General features: G+C 33.1%; 1 protein-coding gene across 4 annotated transcripts in view; it reads left to right on the forward strand.

Moving 5' to 3' along the window:
- Nucleotides 1-21,258, forward strand: part of LOC136040755 (carnitine O-palmitoyltransferase 1, muscle isoform-like) — a gene marked incomplete at its 3' end in the record, with an annotated part of 75,277 nt that overhangs the window by 47,778 nt on the left and 6,241 nt on the right. For all 4 annotated transcript variants that reach the window (XM_065725068.1, XM_065725071.1, XM_065725070.1 and 1 more), the window contains 3 exon segments: nucleotides 5,557-5,693; nucleotides 9,729-9,838; nucleotides 19,884-20,050. In XM_065725068.1, the coding sequence (XP_065581140.1) occupies nucleotides 5,557-5,693; nucleotides 9,729-9,838; nucleotides 19,884-20,050 (414 nt within the window).

The raw sequence follows: 21,258 nt of genomic DNA on the forward strand, positions 1-21,258 counted from the left end.
TTTGAGTATATCCTTCTACCATTTTTGACTAAAAATATTATTGAGGATGAGAACCAATTTGGTTTTCGGAGTGGGGTGGGTTGGCAGCATGCGCATAAGATTCTGTCTTCTCTATTGGCTGATAATTCTTTCAAGGGAAATGGTCTTTACATTTGTGCTTTGGATCTTTCGAAAGCGTTTGATAGTGTGGTCCATAGTCAGCTCATTTTTTCCTTGTATAATTCCGGGGTCAATCTCTCTATTATAATGCTTCTTAGGTTTTGGTATTCAAATTCGTTTCTTCAATTAGGATCTGCGCCAGACACTATTATAAGAATGCGAAGAGGTGTTAGGCAGGGTGGTGTTCTGTCCCCTACGCTTTTTAAGATTTGTATTTCTAGTGTGCTGGCTAAGATTTCAGGTACATACCTTTCTGGTCTTGCGGATGTTTCTTATCTTGCGTATGCTGACGACTTGCTTCTGATTAGCCGTTCCAAAAAGGGTCTTTCCAATATGGTCTCTATAGTTTCTGATGCTTTCTCTGATATTGGCCTTTCAATTAATATAGATAAATGTGAGTTTCTTCCCTATAACTGTATTACTGCTACTCCCCTTCACTGTAATAACTTCACTATCCCGCTTGTTGATTGTATTCGTTGGCTTGGTATCTCTATTACTAACGATCTTTCGAGCTTACGTCAGCGTACTGTTTGTGATTTAAGTAAAAAGATTCAGATTGGTTATGCAAAAATTGTTGCAAATAGAGGGAAGTATAATAGACGTGTGCTGGCTAAACTTTATTCTACTTTCTGTGATCATTCTGTCCTTTATGCTTCAGGTCTTTTCCCCCTTCTTAATAATGGTAATTTAAAAAGAATTCGGATAAATTATTTCAAATTTTGCAAATTTATTCTGTAATTTCCACCTTGGACAAAAAACCGGACTCTTGTTAAAAAATTCTCAGTTCCTGACATAACTTTAAAGTTGGAGATTCTTCACAGACAACTCTCCAGTACAGCTTCTGCGTGCCTATCCCCTCACCACTGTCTTATCCGTTTTTTTCGTTGACTTTGTGTATGTATTTGTTTTTCTCTTTGTGTTTTTTGAATTTCATTTTTTGTGTGTATCTAATGTTCCTTTTTTTTTCATAGTTCGTTATTTTGTGTGTTTATTTAATTTTTTGTATTAACGTAAAAAATTTCTATTGTCATTACTTTTCATTTTTTGTATGTTTTGCTTTTTTTGTGTGTATTTAATTGTTTGTACTCCACATTTTAATACTATAGTGTTTTTGTGGGCAAGAAATAAATTATTATTATTATTATTATTTCTCGGGTATGTTTTATATAAAAGACAAGTACCAATTTTTGTTGCGTTTTCACGAGTCGAACAAAAATCTTGGGGGGGGGGCGAGAGTTCGAACTCCCTACTCCCCTGGCCATGGCCTTGATTATATTACATTTTGTAGTTTTGATGTTCTTTTTATAAAAAAATGTGCAACAAACATGTCTACCCAACCATGTTCGTTTGTTATTCTTTTTATATGTTTAACTTGCTTTTGAAAGTTTAAATTGGTTGTTTAGTTCCAACCAACATGATGATTCTAAAGGAGGCCCTAGACGGTCAATCATTTTGATCAAAAGTTTTCGTCAATCCATTCAATTAAATTTCAGTTGACTCTTCAATCTAGACCAAAGCTAATATAAGTGACACTGCTTGTGATAAAAATGATTGAGTCATTCAAACTTTTTATCATTCACCATCGACGCTTGATTCAAGCGTTAAACAGGTTCCGGAACGGCCAATCATGCTTGAGTCAATCGACTGACGGAAGCTTTTGATCAAAATAATTGACCACCTTGGGCCTCCTTGATATAGCCCAGTTACTTGAGATGCTAGGGACTATCTATTCTTAAGTTGATCAGTCGATTAAATATTAAACAGGGATCTCCCATCTACGAGTATTTATAGTTGTCAGGTATACATAGCGTTTAAAAAATAGGGCGGCCAATTCTGGTATATAAACAACGCTTTGGAGTTCTTAGCTATAACACTACCTGCTTAACTGCTTTGATTCATGGTTGCAGCGGTTGTTGTACCCTAGTAAAGAGCACCGCAAATAGTAACTTAAATTTTTATAAACATGTTTTGAAAAAAACTGTCTTGCGAGAAAAATTCACATTTGCAGCTCATTTAGCAGTGATAACTTTTGCTTTGATTAATCTTAATAGTAAAATGTTATTGCGAAAAGAAATTCATAAGAATTTCGTAAAAAATAACTTTAAATCCCTCGAAAATGGTATTGAGTCGGAATGACAAATGTACCATTGTAATTATGACCATAGTTGAAAAACCTTGTATAATAGAATTATACAAAAGAATTATACAATTTTCTGAACCCCCACCAGGCATTGTCGTAGGGTTTCTCTTTGATTTTTTTTTTGCAACGCCATCTACTAAAGAACAAAACCTCGTATAATAGAATTACAGCTCCCACTCTGAACAATAAGGGTTATCACTTCTTGCATGGAAAGCATTGATGTTTCTTCTTTTCTATTCTTGTTTTTTTTTTCTCCTGCTGGTGGGGCACTGGAACATCGTTGGGAGCTGTTAGGGGTTTATTTGAAAGCTATTTTTATATTTAAGCAATTTTTATAAGTTCAACTTGATAGCGCTATAATCGAATTCCATATTGTGCCCAAAAATAACACTTTGGGGTGTAATTTCTAGAGTGGAAAGGCTGGGAAGCATGAAAAGGATTTCATCATAATCTCCATAGTCAAACATCCTAAACTTGAGGTTTACATACCCCCTCCCCTCTTGTATACTCCCTCCCAGCTCCCAGCCTCCTTCAATAAGTTTTAAAAATTGTCTGCTCACAAGCAGAACTAGCAACTTATTGTATCGTTGTGGAGTGGTGTTTAATGGCTCAATTCAAAGATGTTGATCATATAGACGTGTTTTTGTACAATTTTCTTTGTAACGCCACTGTAAAGTGCCATATGGCACTCGTGTGCCATTTCTGGGGTTGAAAGGCTGGGAAACATAAAAGGGTGAGATAATTGGCTGATAAAGACATGACTGCTACATAAATTGCAGAGTTGTAGGCAACAAAAGAGACCGTGGTTCAGAAAAGAAGCGTTTTCCGCCACTTTCTGCCATAAGAAATAAATTCTGACCCCAAAATGAAATAAATAGTGTTATCGATTTGTCAAATTTGAAAAATTGCACAAATTTCCGTAGAGTATATTATCGACATATCTTAAATTCTTTTAATGTCCTTCAGGGTTCTAAAATCTGTATATATTTTGTGTAGGATAATATTTCATATGTAACTAGATTTTTTTGTTATCTCCAACTCTTCAAAGATGCCAAGGATAATCTAGCCTACGGACGCTTTATGTGACACATTTCAGTTTTTTATTTAAGGGAAAGTTTATTTAAGGCGAAGTTAGACGTTAAACGTATATTTGATGCTCTTTTTAGCAGAAATTCATGTTGACTTCTATAGTTTCTTCACCTAAACTGGATAAATATGTTTTTAAAAGGTTTATTGTTTATATTTTTAAGCCTAAAAAAATAAATTTGAAAGTTGAAACATTTCTGCAGAAAGGAAACATTGATTTATATTGCTTTTGAAGATGGTAATGACTGTCTGGCATCCCCTGCTGTGGTTTACCAGAGAACCTATTTCCGCAATATTTAGTGTGTAATGAGCTGTATTTGACTATTGAATAATCTTGCCAGTCATATGCAAATATTCTAGAGGCAGATCATCACTAAAATATAACAAAAATTTATTTATATAACTGAAGTCTTTTAATTGAGTGAACTACAAGCAAATTTAATTTCTCCACTATATGTAGGCCTACTGCATGAGATTTTACTGTGACAATGCATTACTTTTCGACCGCTTTTGGCACTAGGTATTATTCACATCTGTAGATGCAAGAACCATCTGGCTTTGCCGTGCGCCCATTCTCTCAAAATCTTTATGGTCTTGGATGACCATTTTTTACTAATGCTGTCTGTTGAGAAACAATGGAAAGTTGTAGTCAATTACAGCTCTTTTGATTAGTTTAAAAATTCTGGGGACCTGAAGATACAATAGTTTGAACGTGTAACGGTTATAAAAAGATATTTTCTTAGTTTGAACCTGACCCCTTATATTATATTGGACCACTCTGAAAGAAAATTCGGCTCACGCATGTTTTATACTATTATTGTGATTCTTTATAGCTCTTTTTTAAATTAAGGGTTATCTTTCGTAGTGACTGTCAAAATATCTGCCAAATTTTATTTTGGCCCAGGCACTGGAATTTCTTGCCTATTGGATCTTGGAGAAAAAAGATGGCCTAGGTTATTGGGCTTTACGATTGGAAATGTGTGTTATTTTAATTTGTTACCCTGATTGTTCTATATCGTTCCAACTAATTTGGAACATATAAATAATTGTATATAAACATTTTGTAATAATTTTTAGATAAATAATATAAATAATTTTTATATATACATAATATATATATATATAACATAATATATATACATAGCATATACATAATTTTGCATGCTCTCTAACATAAGATGTAATTTAACATATCGACACTGCTTTGCCTAAAAAATCCCTGAGCTGCACTTTAGACTCTCACAGACGCTCATCTCCTCCAGGTATGTGTCGAATGAAGCCCTGCGGTCCAGGATAACTTAAGTATTTAATAGGGTAGATTATTTTGTTTTTCAAGCTGTATTCTAAGCATTACTGTGTAATTAAACAAAAATAGAGTTATATTTCGTAAACTATAGAAATCAGACATATTATTTGTGGATTATAGCGTTCATTTTTAAAATGGTGGAAGTTTGCCGGAAGAGAATCAGGCCTAGAGTTTCCCTTTCGCGCTTATGAATCAAAAATGATTCTGTGAACTATTCATGTATTTTGACTAGTCTTATACAGGGTTGCCAACTTTTGGTCGATGGATGTGTTCCCTGAGAATACAAAAATGTGTCATTTTTAGCTAAAATAGGTCCATCTTGAAATCTCAACAACTAGAGGTTTTTTTTTACAAGTTGTACTATTGACGAAAAGACGCTTTGTAAACTTCTTTCAAAGCGGCCAGTTAACATTAAATAAAACGAAAACGAAAAAAAGTCCATATGAAACATTCATACAAAATGACTTAGTGTGAAAGCACGAAACTCGTATAAACATGTAAATTCCTTGCTTTGGAGTAAAACCTTTATTTACGACATCTCTGGCAAAACCTTGATGCTAAAAAAAAAAAGAAAACGAGAAAAGTACTTCTTTGGTGAAAAGTGACATTTATTTTACCGTAATATATATCCAGCTGGGAAATGCTTCGTTTTATGTCACAAATTTGCAAAATGGGCCCCTTTTTTGCCCTTTTATATCCCAAATTTCTAAAATGTGTCATTTTTTGCCCTTTATTTCATTATTTCCCGGCAAATGAGAATGTGTCCTTTGACATAAAATGTGTCGAGTTGGCAACCCTGATCCTATGCTTTGTTTTATTTGAGAATTCAAACGTTATTTGTTGTAATGGTGTTTATCCTATTTAGAATGGTATATCAAACGGAGTATTCCCTGGATCCATTACTGGTTTGATGGTCATTGATTCTGCCTTTGTTGGAGCCTACATTCATGGTTACGATCCCTCTTTTGGCCTCGTTGACAAAATTGCTAGCCAACTGGCAGGGTAATTTTTTGATTCTTTAAAATTGTCAAGATGCCAATTCTCAAGAGCTATTATTATTGATTTATTCTAAATGATATAAAAAAAGAAACTAAGTGGAGTATAGAGGAAAACGAAGAAAATAAAATGCTCTTCAACAAAATATTATAAAGTTAGTCTTTTCCATGAATGGCTGGATGTATCTGGTCGGCTCTGAATTCTCGAGTTCTTTTTTCAACAGCCTTGAAGGGATCTTTAATGTGGTACTTCTTCGACTTGCTTCTATTTCTGTGCCATAAGAAGAATTATAAAGGAATGTGGTATGTACATAGGATTTGCTTTGTATGGCCTTATTATCCGTTGTGGATTGGTGGAGGGATGCTAGAAGTTTGACGATAACCCTTTTTTTGCCCGACAAGGTTATGTACGTTGAATTGATGAAGGATTCTCCTTCTAAACTAGTTGTAATAATAATGCCATTCATGCCTCTTTCTTATCATTAGAAGTCCATTAGCTGTTCTTTTATAGCTGCCGTTTTTAATCCAAGTTAGTTTATTTTTTTACTGAATATTTCAGAAATGTTACATTCTTCCATCTTTTTTTCCATACGGTCCGCCACTTTTTACAACAAGTGGCCAATTTTTTGCACGAACCTTTTAAAAGCTAGGCACGTTGAAAATATTGGAAAAAAGTGAAATTTGGAACTAATTCTAAATCAAAGCACTTCCCCAGCAACATTAAAAGGAATTAGCTTGATAATAATAGGTAAAATTGTTATTGTTGCTGTTATAGAAGGGGAATGCTCTTGCAAGATTACCTCGTATAATGTAAATAAAATTTGGGCCAAACTAAACTTCACCTAAGCTAAGAGAGGGGCACCCTTGCTCTTCTGAATCTGCCAATGGTTATCGACGTGCTGTTTACTTTTTTCCGGTTTTCTCTCTCAGGTGTAGATCATTGGCATCTTAGTAACGTCTCGTAATAGAACAGTCTAAAATCTCTGTACACAACATAAAAATGAAAAGTTAAATTAATTATCATATTTAAGTTAAATATTATATTTGTATATAAAATTAAACAAGCCTTCGCTTGATAATGGAGTATTACTAGAAAAAAGTTTTTTACTAAAAAAATTGTATTTTTTCTGGTTCGAAGTGGACTTGTTTACGGGATTCAACGTTGCCGTCAGCGCTAAGAAGGAAAAGACGGGATCTGCTAAAAGTTGTTAATTAGCTCTAAAAAGAATACTTGACACATGGTTTTATCTTGTAATGACGGAAATAATCTCGATAGACACTAATTCTGATGAAGTCTTCCGATGATCTCCTAGGGGTCGAACAAGTTTGTACATTGGCAATTAATATGCACCGTCTTGTATTTTTAGTTGCATAAGCAGCTAGTAGTATTGAATCATTGGGATTGACAAGCTCTTTTTATTCATAAATTTAGTGTCAAAATTTTGTTTTTATTGTTGTTTTTCATCTGGTCAAGTCAGTCAACTGGCTTATTTTTAAATATAACTATCAGAGTTATAAAATTTTATTTGTGTGTTTTATTTACTGTCATTAAAAGCAAAGATGTTACTCTAATTTGATATATATTTTGGAAAAGGCTACCTTCCAAACAAGTCAAAATAAAAGAAGGCTAAACGACAAATAAATTTTTGTGTTTGGATAAAATAGACGTAAAAATTTGGATGAAACAATATAGCTTACAAGTACTTCCTGAAACACAATTTGAAGGCACATTTTTTTTTGTCAATTTTGGGTTTAAGCACCTATTCCTTTTTGTGTAAAATTTCAGTGTTAGGTGCAATTTTAATGTGGATTTTCTGATCAACCCTATTCAAGATACCAAGGATAGCGAAACTGATTGTTTGGAATGGTTATATGGAAACTCACACAACCATATATATATTAATAATTTAGGAAAAATTTGGAATTAAATTTTTAGTGAAAAAATCTTCCATATGCAGTTTTAGGTTTTAGCGTGCACCAAATTTAAAAAAAGGCCGTTAAAAGCGTTAAAGGCCGTTAAAGGCCGTAAACGCGGTTAAAAGCTAGCAAAAGAGCTAAACACGTCCTGCACCAAAAAGTTTAAGAAGGTGTAGATTTCCTTTGCAGGCTTAATTGTCTTTGGAAAAGATAAGTTTTTTCTTCTTTTTTTTTTGAAAAATGGCCATCACAAGCCAGGATAGGCCGAATTCCCACAAATGGTTAATGTTTAAATTTTTACTGATAGAAGGTTTTCGGAAATTCAACTTGACAATTATTCTTATTTATTTTCATGATTGAACGTGGCAACATCAACGAAAATATGATTTTGGCCTAAAACGTCATAGTTTTAAAACGCTCGAAAGGAAAGTTTTAGGAAATCGTGGGTTTTCAGGTATGAATAGACCTAAAAGGGCCCAGGGTTTGAAAAATACTATTATTTTAATGTCCTTGGTACTTAAACAACATATGGCTAAACTTTGGCAAATCTGTTGAATGTTCGATTAATTTGCTATCTGACATATAAACAAAATGTGTAATTCAACGCTATTCAAATATCATGACCGTTACCGTCGCAAATTTCAATTGGAACACTCATAGGGAACCTTTTTTCTGCAGTAGAACTATGTAAAAAGTTATACCATTCAATTCAAAACCCAATGCTAAGATAATTTTTCACAATATCCTATTTGAAATTCATGATCTATGATTATCAACTACGGTAAACTTCTTAATTTTTCTATTTTTATGGGATATTTTCATGTATGAGAGCTGTTTTTTATTTATTTACGCTTTTTAAAATTACGATCAGGCCTAATCACAACCTGGCCTTTCCTTGGTCACTGTTTTGGTTTTTCATCGTTTCTCTCTTGCATTGAAAAAATATATAAGGGGTATTTCAATCAAGCACTTCTTGTAGCCTCAATAAAGGTAGCAGTTCCTCCCTATTGAAAATGTCAACTTGAAAATGTCCCTATTGAAAATGTCAACTTGAAAATGTCCCTATTGAAAATGTCAAAACTGTCAACTTTTTTTTATGTTAATTTTATTTCTGTGCCACTTTTTTTCAGTTGAACCGCAACAACCTTGATATTTCTCTAATACCATTAGAAATTCTAGCCCAGTATTGTCACTCGTTACCTCCAAAACGGATATTTCGTTTACAAAAAGCATTGCATTGTTTCCAATCTTTCTGTTTCAAAATTAATTTGTGGCGACCATGTAATTTTGTGGATTCTTGTAGCATCAGTATATGAATAATGTAGAACGAATTATTTAGAACTAATCAGGTAATTACTAATTAATTACTAGTTTTTACTAACTAGGTCTACATGATTTTATATGCTGACGCGACTAGATTGAATTATTAATCAGTCATAAATTATGCCTTTAAATTAATCATTTCCGGAAATTACATTAGTGACTAAATTATATCTAATGATTTCAATTAAATCACGAGATTAAATCCGTTATTAGGTCATTATTAATTAATAATTAACAATAATCTTGCTATGAATAAGGTCGTCGATCCGTGATCAAGGACTCGAGGCACCCATCCCGGAGAGTTTTCCAGGACATTTCAAGATTGCTAAGACAAGATCACATGTTAAGCAAATTTTACAAAAACCAATTAGCAGTGAAAAACAATGCTTTTGTTCTGTAGTCAAGACCGAAAAACAGTAAATATACAACCAAAATTCTTCAAGTGTCTTACATGACTGTGTTTCACATTATTGTTTTCTACTTTGGAATGTCGAAAAAAATCTGTACATTCTTTCCTATTTTCATTCACGCTTTGTTACCAATTGCTCAGCTCTTAAATGATTGCATGGGGGTTTTGTTCATCAAATAAAGAAAGAAAAAAGGCAGTGTTGGTGACAGGACAATGTGTTACGATGAATTGACTAGAAATGGGGTACTATATATTATAATATAATATTACAATTAATTATACATAATTAGGTTTTATATATTATTATGTATGACTAATGCAAATAATTATACTTAATTGTTCATATATAATTAGCTTTATCTAGGCGTCGTCTAACTTCTGTCTGTGTTTCAGCAATACAAAAGAAGGAAAACTAATTGCTGCCAGCGCTGTCGGTTTTGGTTGCTGGGCTACAGTTATTATCAGTGCTCGACAACTTTTGAAGTTGCTCTTTCATTATAAAGGTAAGTGTCAATAACGGGAGATTAGAGTGCTATTATATTATTTATGTGAGATTTTACACATATGAGAATTTTAACATTTTCTAATACTCTCTAAAGACAGGATAGACGTGCCAACAGAAGTTCCTGACCCTTCTCACTCAAATAATAAAACAGAAAAACCTAGTATTTTGTTGCCATAAGTAAAAATAAATTTAAACTGTTAATGAATGCAAACGGATATGTTATAAATAAAACATACGAACTAAACTGTTCTTTTAAAACATAGGAAATATCAGTTTTAGGTTAAAGGGATTCTGTAGCTTAAAATCATTTTGTGATACTGTGTCGGCTGACGTCTCAAAGACAAAGAATCCATTAGTGAATTTTTTTAATTTCCACTGGGAATTCTCAAAGCAATTTTGTTAAAAATTGATAGGGAGTGTTAAATGTATCAACAGTTTGAAATGCTAAGGAAAGGCTAGTTTAAAATAGGGAAAACGTATAATCTCTAACTAGTTGTTAATCAAAGCGCGGTCTATTCAATGTGCAGCTTGTAATTCAAAAACTGGTAATTACTTCAGCTTTGTTAAACCAAGATAAATTAAAAAATAAATTAAAAAATAAAACAAAATGGAAGTAAATAGAGAAAGAAATGATGAGTTATAGAGTAAAAAAAGAAAAAGAACAAAAACGGTGGTAAATGCCAAGTGTATCAATATGATTTAATACACGAGGTTTAGCAGTAATTCTAAAACCTTGACACATCTTATTCTAATAACAAATAGAGGAGGGTGAGTAGTTGAGCAAAAAGAGAAACAAAATTTTGGATAAATTGAAAAAAAAAGATCAGAGAGTGTAAAGCTGATAAAACAAATCATTTTGATTTAAACATGACGCTAAAACTTTCATAGCGGTTAACGTGCGCTTGGAAGTGCATAATTTCTACTTTGTCTGGCTGCTTTATGTATTCGACGTAGATTCCCTTCATCTAAAATTCTTTGTTCTTTTCAAAATTTTATTTTAAACTAAAATGCTGAAACTTGTCACTAGCTTTTTTGAAACTGTATAGTCGTGTAAGAATTCGCCATAATTTTGGCGTATTAATGAACCCGTTCTTTGTCAAACCGATATTATGCTGCAAAACTTCAGAAAATATTTTTTACTAAAGTTGTTAGTATTTTCAGCAATTAACAATCAGGACTGGTTTCGCCCAATGTTATCTCTTTTCTACTCTCAATTTCTTTGGAGTTGCTTTCATTACAGTGTATTAAAGTTCACTGCTTATAAATTATTATAATGTGGGCTAGGCTATATTGCACTGCTTTCTGCAGATCAGACAAAGAAGAGAAGAAAAAATAAAAGTAAGACAAGATTTATTTCTGAAAAATTTCTATCACAAGACCAGATGTATCAAATTCACATTTTCGAGTCATTAAACACACACACACGCGCGCGCACACTGAGCCAATATAATAAGGCTAGCCAGGAAAAAAAAAATCAATATATTAAGGAGGTTATTAAAATGTCAAAATAATTAAAACTCAATCAAAACACAAATGCAAAATCTGATCTCGTTACAAAAAATACAAAACAACATTCTGAAAAAGAGTGAAAGGGAAAGACTAAAAAGAAAGCTCAGAAGAAGGAAGAAAAATAGACCTTAAGCAACTAGAAAGTTGGATGAAGGGGATTCCTTTACTTAAAATAAGCATCGCGTCTCGGCAAGGTTTTCAATCAAGGCGTTCGTCACGACAGGGAACTCCCAAGGCTTTCAAATTACTCAAATGATACTTCCTTTGAGCTGATTTTAATGTCTTCCCAGCAGGTATGCTAGAATGTTTTAAGGGCTGCCCTTTCCTGAACTTTCCTGAACAAAGTTATGCTCTGTTCAATCGAAAAAAACAAATTCATACTTTCTAGTGATGTAAGTTTCATTAAAACTGAATATCTTGGTCTCTGGCAGAAAACGGCAGAAGTTTAATGTTTTTCTAAGATTTCTGAGAAAGTAGATATCCGCTTTTAGTTTTCTGTCGTTTTTTCGGGTCTTTTATCCAAGCTCTACTAGCTGTGGCAATGCCGCCCAGTTAGTTTCTAAATAGTTTGGCCACACAAACTAAACAAGTTTATAATGGACTAGATAGGGTGATCCTTTAAGGTATCGAATCCTCTTAATGTATATAATATTTCTATATTCTCTGATTTCTTGGTGAAATGAAAGAAAGCTATTAATTTTTACGTTTTTAAGCAGGCTCTACGTACAACTAGGTACAGGAGTGAGACTCCTTATTCCATACCTTAGCAAAATTTAAAACAGAAGCACTAACTAAAGATAAAAGCTAATTAATTTATAATCTTAAATTCAATATAGTACCGATTTATAATAAATTTGGACTGCAATTCCAAGTCTTGCTTAATGTGCACATTCTAAAGCTAAAATTTAAACTAACTCGAGTCTTATCAAGACCCTTATGTCAACAACCTCGCCCCAACAACAATATTCGCAGAATTCACAAGACAACTAGGGGGTTGAGGCGGGGTTATTTCACTGGTGTAAACACTCCTTGTTCCAAGATCCACAAACGAGATGGTTAAGTTTATTTTATTAAAACTAATATCCGTGTCAACTTAGACAAACTTTTAGCTTGAAATTAGTACAACTTTTCCTCGAATTTCTACTTGAGAAGGATTGATATCCTTCCCAAAGAAAGAGGGATTATGTGACGTATATAGTCTCTCAAGACTTTATGATATTGCCATATTTCTTGTAGAGTTTATGGGTCTCAACGTGAGTTTTGTCACAGAGCAGTGTACTTTAGGTTGTTATTTCCTTTTTTTTTTAATTAAACCCGATTGAACCTTGAACCTTGAGTGCCTTGAATTGAACCCCTTCATAAAATTCGCTGTAGCTTGAAGTAAATTTATTTTTACTATTTTAAAAATAGTTTCAGCAATAAATAAGTTATTTTGAAAAGGATCTGCTATGTTCTTTTTGTTCTGAAAATAGAATAAACCCAAACTCAGACAAAAATGGCAAGTATCTTGTTTCCAGAAGCTTGTTATGGAAGAAGGGGGCTTATGAAAGAAGAGAAGCAAGGTGAAAAGCGAAAAGAATTTCATGATGAAGCACCCCCCCCCCCTGAATGAAACATTTATCAAACAATCAATTTGATAATCATTCCGTATGCAAGGCGCAACGTAAAAAGCATCTCGTAGCAAGTGCAAAATACTAATATAAAAATACTAAAAAAGATTCAAAAGAAAAAGAAACATTAATTCTTCATTATAAAGGAATACAGAATGAAATAAAAATTAATCAAATCCCAGAAAATATATCACTATGTTTTAATAGCAATACAAAAGATGCGTCATTCATGGGCTGACGCAGGCAATGTTTTCCAGACAAGCAATTAAGGGGTTAGAATCAGATCTTACTGGAGTAAAAGGGATTTGAAATTAGTTCAGTTTTCGGAGTTTACCCTTTTCTCGACCCTGTGGTAGCACAGAAGATTGATGCTTTTGACAATACGGGCTCTGGGGTTCGATTCCCGCTACCGAAAATCTGGGTGACGACCTTCTTACTTGTCCCTGTAAAAAAGAGCCGACAAGTGAAACGTCAATTCCATGTTCTATGTGCTATCAACGGCTCTGCAGAATTTTTATCCTATCTTTTTCCAGTTTTTGGAGATGGAAAGTCTATGTTGTAATTTATTTCCAGTTAGAGATTATAATATATTTCCAGTTTTATTCTGTGTCATCAACGGCTCTGCATGATCTTTCTCGTATCATTTTCCAGTTTATGGAGATTATAATCTATGTTATAATTTATTTTCAGTATTTCCAGTTAGAGATTATAATATATTTCCAGTTTTATTCTGTATCATCAACGGCTCTGCAGGATCTTTCCCCTATCCTTTTAAAGTTTCTGCAGATTATAATCTATGCTATAATTCATTTCCAGTATTTCCAGTTAGAGATTATAATATATTTCCAGTTTTATTCTGTGTCATCAACCCTGTTGATGACACAGTGTCATCCCAAACTGTGTCATCTTTCCCCTATCCTTTTAAAGTTTCTGCAGATTATAACAAGAATAATTAAAACAAAAGTAAGAAAAGGAATTTAAGGGCCTATATTCTTTTAAATCGTTTCTTTATGACTGTCACACAATTTATTCCTTATAATAACACTTAATAAGATGGGAAGCAAAAAAAGGTTAAAAATCCGTTCACTTTTACATCCACAAAATCATAAAGCAGGTATACAACTGGCATATACAACTGGTAACTGGTATACAACTGTGATTATCACCATATACAACTGGTAACTGGTATACAACTGTGATTATCACCATGATCTGGCTTATAAATTATGTCATGAGTAGCCATTTTGTCAATTAAACTTATTTTTTTGCCTTGTTTTCCTGTAATGTATGAGGTCTGTTTACATAGTTTTATGCATTTTCACCTTTGGACATTGGATCTATTTGAAAATTTGTTCAGTGTCTTGATATACAGACAAGAGGAATCTCTATAATCTCAATTCTTTTTGGAGTTCAATCAAGAAAATATTTTCTTTTTTAATTATCTTGAACTAAAAAGTTCCAAGATGAAAGCACAAGCTATAACGTAAAATTATATTTTAAAAATATTTGTAAAGTTCAATGGGCTTTAGCGCTTTTCTAAATCATTCTAGTCAACCTGAAGTGGTAAAATAGTACTAATTTGTGATGTTCATTCATTTCATTTCATTCATTTTAAGAGAAGGAAAAAATGACGGTAAAATTTTCTTTTAGTTTTTTTAAATTTTGTTATGCGGAAGCAGTATTCAACTAGTACCCAACGTTCAACTAGTACCTTAAAATTATAAAGGAGAAAAAACCTGTATGACTTCTACCCACTCTCTCATCCATCGGCAAAGCGTTTAAAACGTGCATGTTTTTTAAATGAGGTCTCTTTGTGTATGCATGCACACAAAATGTCCAGCGTTACATACATACGCACTGACCCCGAGTAGAGTTTCTCTTCTCAAGATGCGGTGGAAGAATTCCCCTCAGGAATACTGCAAAATTTTCTGGAAAATAGATCCTGCAGCTTGTTTTATTTGTACCCTTTAAAGATAGATATATTCCTCAAGGCGCGTAATTGGGCTTATTTCTAGTTCCTTGACAGGCCCCTTTCCCTTAAACAGGCGTTGTTGATGTTCCAGTGACTATGGTCGCTTTAAGCATCGTAAATAGCTCTTTTGGAATGAGGGAGGGTATGATGTATCGTAAGTAATTTTTTAGGCCTAATCTGCAAATTTTGAGATTTTGACACTTAGCAGGGATTACTATATATAGAATGTATATTTGCTAATCCAAAATTTAAATAAGTTATGAAGCTAGTCAAAATTTACTTAGGAGATGAAATAAAAGAAAACGAATAAGAAATTAATTATGCCTATACCTCTGAAAAATGAAGACAAGTGAAAGGAAAGAAAGAGAATCATCATGGTTAAAAGATTAAAAAAGGGTCAGACAGAAACTGGGAAAGAGAAAATAATTAGAGGGGATGGATGAAAAAAGGCTGTAGCACAAACATTGCACAATTGTATAAAAGCAACGTTGTATAATTATTTACCAGGTGAATTACCATGGTTGTCTAGGAGAAAAAGGAACTAAATGTGATAATAGTGAAAAGTAGAATAAAGTGAAACAAAGTGAAAAGGGCTTTTGAACTCCTTACTTTGGATCCTACAACTCCTTTTTTTATCTAGAAAATATCCAGTTGTGGCAGATGTCAGCACTTTTCAGCTCATAATTTTTGTACTTTTCATTTAATCCACCTGTCTTTGCTCTTTCTCGAATTTTCCATATTTCAAATGATTAATGAAGAAGTATAGAATTTGCTGTATTTCAAATTATCCGTTAAATTCAAGAAATGCAAAGGATGTCTGAACAATATTCGTGCTCTCCGCTCAGCGTATTTTCGGTATTTGAGATTTTTACTTTGTTTGCCACCATGGTATAAGAATAGAAAAATTGTGCAAAATTTTAATGCTCCAGATATAACAGCAAAACTGGCCCTGTTACATGAAGAGTTTTTTAAGTCAGCTATTTCTAAGTTTCTGCTATTTCTAAGTTTCAGCCATTTCATGGTCTTATCCTATTTTTTTTCTAGTTGACTCATTATTGGTTTATTTTGTGCCGTTTTTTCTTTTGCAATTGTTTGCTCTACTTTTTTCTTGTTATTTTTAGTCGGTTAAAAATAAATTATTACTATCATTATTATTATAACCAATATCTTTGTGGTACTATTAAAATGTTTTGGCATATAATTTATGTCATAAATAGCCATTTTGTCGATTGCATGTATTTTCTTTTGCCTTGTTTATCCCCATAATTTAGGAGGTCTGTTTGCATAGTTTTTATGTACATTCGCCTTTGGACGTTGGACTTCAGTTAAAAATTTGTTCATTGTCTTTAGATATACAAACAAGAGCAATCTTTATAATCTAAATTTCTATTTGGAATGCCAACAATAATAGATTATTTTTTTTCTGTTATCTTGCTTTAAAAATTCTCAAGCAGAGCAATAATTTAAAGTTAAATGCTTTAAAAGACAATTTAATATTCAATCTATTTGAACAATTTGTCAAAATCATTGTTAGCCAAAAATTTATTTTAGTGGCATATTGTTTAAAGACAGATCTGTTTGTAGACATCCTTTAGAAATACAATACAAACTTCTTGGATTTAGACCCCTATTTTTTATTATATTAGCATTTGTCTGTTTCTGTCCTTTATGCATATCTTTTTTGGGTTTGTTCTAGATTTTTATTTTTTTTGCTGGTACATAACTCAATAGTCTTGCTTTTTGGAAAGCACCGTTTAAAATATAGAGTACCAAAATGATTTGTCATTTCTGTGTAAAATATTTATAAGTTGGTACACGGTTCGAAAAAGAAACGGTCAAGGTGTTACGTCGTAATTTTATTGGAATTGGTTTCATGGCAGAAGGATAATTTTGATTCTTCTCAGAAAGACAAAAAAAACTGCAATCCCTGAAGCCTGAATGCAATCGAGTAATTCTTATTATACAGTTTTTTTTTGGGGAGGGTGGGATAAAACTTGGAATTTTTGCATTTGGATAAAAGGAGCTTATGATTTTTTTAAGTCCTCAAAAAAGAGTACGTGCTAAAAATTTTCAGAAAAATAATTTTAGAAATACAGTCAAATGAGTGCTGGATACTTGAAGATAGAAACCAGACTTAATGTCTTTTGAACTCGGACAGGCAAAAACTGTAAATTTGGCTGATCGTATTGCCTGTAATGGCGATTTTGAAACGATATATGATCATACACGTGTATACAAGTAGATATGTATCTTTAATAAAAACGGCAGTTGACAGTTGCTCTAGTTAGATGGTTCATGGTTCATGATGGTTCATGATCATTGAAACGATATATGATCATACACGTGTATACAAGTAGATATGTATCTTTAATAAAAACGGCAGTTGACAGTTGCTCTAGTTAGATGGTTCATGGTTCATGATGGTTCATGATCATTGAAACGATATATGATCATACACGTGTATACAAGTAGATATGTATCTTTAATAAAAACGGCAGTTGACAGTTGCTCTAGTTAGTTGGTTCATGGTTCATGATGGTTCATGATCATTGAAACGATATATGATCATACACGTGTATACAAGTAGATATGTATCTTTAATAAAAACGGCAGTTGACAGTTGCTCTAGTTAGATGGTTCATGGTTCATGATGGTTCATGATCATTGAAACGATATATGATCATACACGTGTATACAAGTAGATATGTATCTTTAATAAAAACGGCAGTTGACAGTTGCTCTAGTTACATGGTTCATGAATTAGATCCCTCTTAGAACGAATTGTTTACCTATGAACGTATTTGCAGTTTTTCAGTTTTTGGCTGTTTATAGATAGTGCAAAGATAGACTTTATCATATAAACGCTTTGGAAAAATAGCTTTTAAGGAGTTTCCATTGTAAACTAAAAACTCCAGTGACTTGTTTGAAATAAGATCTTTGTACTTTAAACTTCAATCTAAGAAATAATTTTATCTGTGATCTTTTATAAAAGATTATGAATTGTTAGTTCTACATATAAAACAAAAAATAGTATTTAATCAAAGCTTGTGTAAATATTTGTGATCTTTGTACCTTAAACTGTTAATTTAGAAACAATGAGCGATATGATTTTAGAATTCCCTTGGTGCGCGCTTGACTTGAGCATGCTCAAAAAAAAGAAGAAGACATTTTTAACATCTTTTCCAATTTTCAGGCGTTTTCATATCAGTTCCCTAATTCAAGTGGCGCAGCTCCCTCTTCCCCCCTCTGCAGGTCTTGTAATTTTAAAAATGAAACAATTGACCCTTACATATTTGAATTTAATAGGCTGACGTCTGCACAGAATTTCTGCAATGCAAAATCTTACAGTGCTTCAAAGACCACAAAATTTCACTATCAGCCAAGAGTCTATCTCACTACACTTGCACACAGAGTTCAGAAATCAGCATTTATCGTCTTATATTTTAACTACTAGAATCAAAGTCCTACTAAAAGAAATCTGAGCAGATTCTAGATAAATAAGAAGTAACTAAATCAGTAACCCTGTCCATCACAGAGTGAATCAAAAGGAAAGGGTTGAATAGTCTCCATTGAAAAGCCCGCGTCTGCCGAAGAAGAAGAAGAAGAAATATATAGTTTCCCTCCTCGAATAAATGGTTTGAATCTTTATGAAGAGATTTAAAGGAAAGGGGAAATCATGAAAGGAGCAACGTGTGAAGCTGTGAATGGAGTGTGTGGAAAGACTGGGATCAGCTTCTATTCCACATGCAGCTTATGCTATGATGAATTGTTAGTAGTAGTTGATAGTTGATACGTACGCAACGGGTCTAGGGACGTTGGCAAACCTACATTATTTTGAGATTCTGTCTATATTTGAGCATAATCTTGCTTGTTTAATTAGCAAGTATTCGTAACACCCAGCCAATCACAAATCTGAAAACAATGGACGGAAACAGATAGTAGTTAACCGTTATATAACATCACCTGATTAACACTTGGTTTCTCCAGAGAGATTTTACTCTCAGACTCAGCAGTTTTTTTTATACTTACTAGAGAGTGTACGCCAAACCTACATTATTTTGTATTCTGTCTATATTTGAGCATAATCTTGCTTATTTAATTAGCAAGTATTCGTAACACCCAGCCAATCACAAATCCGAAAACAATGAACGGAAACAGCTAGTAGTTAACCGCTGTATAACATCACCTGATTAACACTTGGTTTCTTGAGAGAGATTTTAATCTCAGACTCAGCATATTTTTTGATACTTATTAGAGAGTGTACGCCAAACCTACATTATTTTGTGATTCTGTCTATATTTGAGCATAATCTTGCTTATTTAATCAGTAAGTATCCGTAACAACCAGCCAATCACAAATCAGAAAACAATGAACGGAAACAGCAAGTAGTAAAATGTTGTGTAACATCACCTGATTAACACTTGGTTTCTCCAAAGAGATTTTGCTCTCAGACTCAGCAGATTTTTCGATACTTACGAGAGAGTGTAAGTTCTTTTTAATCCCTGGAGCCTGGATGCAATCGAGTGTTTCTTAGTATAGATTTTTTTTTGTTTGGGGTGGGAAGAGGGATTTGGAATCCCTCTTCCAAGTTCCCAAGAGGGAACTTGGAATTTTTCTGTTTGGGTAAGAGGGTTTGCGGTTTTTTTTTACTTCGATCCGCAAAAAAGAGCACACGCTACTGTTTTTTCATGCCTATCTTCTGACAGGCCCTTTGACTAGTTTCTTGTTGCTTTTAAAATTTTGACTATGTTTTTATGTATGTATATGTGGTCGAATATTTTATACATAAGACATTTGACATATTAGATTCATTAAATATAAATTTAATAAAAAACCAAAATTGCATCTTAATTCTCACATTTCTCTTTTGTTAGTTTCATGGAGTTGACCAGTTTTTCATCTCTGCAGTTCAAATGTGTATTGTTAGTAATTAGTGTATACCCTTTTTATAGGTTGGATGTATGAAGAAAGGGGTGCCGGCCGAAAAGTATCTTTACCCACTAAGTTATGGCTACTTGGACTTAAGATATTCAGTGGGTATAGACGTCCTATGCTTTATTCTTTTCAAGGATCTCTTCCTCACTTACCATTACCCAGTATTGATGAAACACTTACCAGGGTAAGTTCGACCGAATAAAGTTCTCATTTTGTATTAAATGTAAATATGAGTCTTTTTAATACTACCCTCCCGAACCTTGTTCTCTGCTTAGGCCGTATCTCCCATGTAATTCTTCACTAGATTCATATATATCCTCCTATGCTTTACGATTACGATTTTCTATTACGATTATTCTAAATAAATAATTACGATTATTCTAAATAAATAAATACATATTCTCTTCAAAAAAAATTTGAATTTTTTCCTGTATTTAATTGGTTTCTTAGACAACACGGGTTTTCCATTTACAAATAAGACAAAATGAGGATATATAAAAACAGGTATAATATTTTCATATAAGACAGTGGAAAAGCAAAAAAAAAATTTGATAATAATAAAGGTTAGATTGTTTATTTCTTCATATTTGTTTGTTATACCCATTTTTCTATATTTTCATTTTTTTTATTTACATTTTATTGGAAAATTAGATTTGACTCATTTGGAGCTTGGGGGATCCATCCTTGAGGGAGAGATCGGTGCCTTTGGCAACACCCTGTCCTGTTGCCTCAATATCGCAGTTTTTACGATTCTTGCCATGATTTTTTCATTTCTCGTTTCATATGCATAACTATGTTTTAATTTTTTTAAATTTTCGTTTGAAAAGCACACGCTAATGGCGTCTAAAGTATAGATTATTCCTACTGTTGAAAAGTGACCAGAAGCTCTTTGCCCTTACAATTTATCATGTATTTTATTTCAAAAGATTACTTCGCTAAAATGCTTATTCTCAGTGGCTAGAATTCCTTGAGACTCATCTTTTAGGTTTTGAAGGGTTGTGTTTGTTAAAGTTGCCACAATGTTGTAGTTGGATTTTCAACTCGGCGGGTGAAGCATACTAGACAAAGACAGATTCTTTTTTAGGAACAAAATGTCCTATTTAATAAGACCATAGGGGACCGCAAATGGAAATTATTGAATAAAGTATGAATACCAGTGATTAACCACTGAATTGAATACCACTGAGAGGGTGTAAGGAGGTAGGCTTTGGATAGATTTGAATGGAGGGAGAAGGTGCATAGCTGTGTCGGCCTCAGGCTGCTTGGAGGGGTAGTGGGTTATTAGTAGTAGTAGTAACTCAATTAGGAGACGTAATTTACACTCTTGTTATTGAGCGTGTGCTTTTCAAGAATAAAAGAGGAATATTGGATGGGAAATTTTGAGAGAGAAAT

Source organism: Artemia franciscana, chromosome 21 (genome assembly GCF_032884065.1).
Source record: "Artemia franciscana chromosome 21, ASM3288406v1, whole genome shotgun sequence".
NCBI lineage: Eukaryota > Metazoa > Arthropoda > Branchiopoda > Anostraca > Artemiidae > Artemia > Artemia franciscana.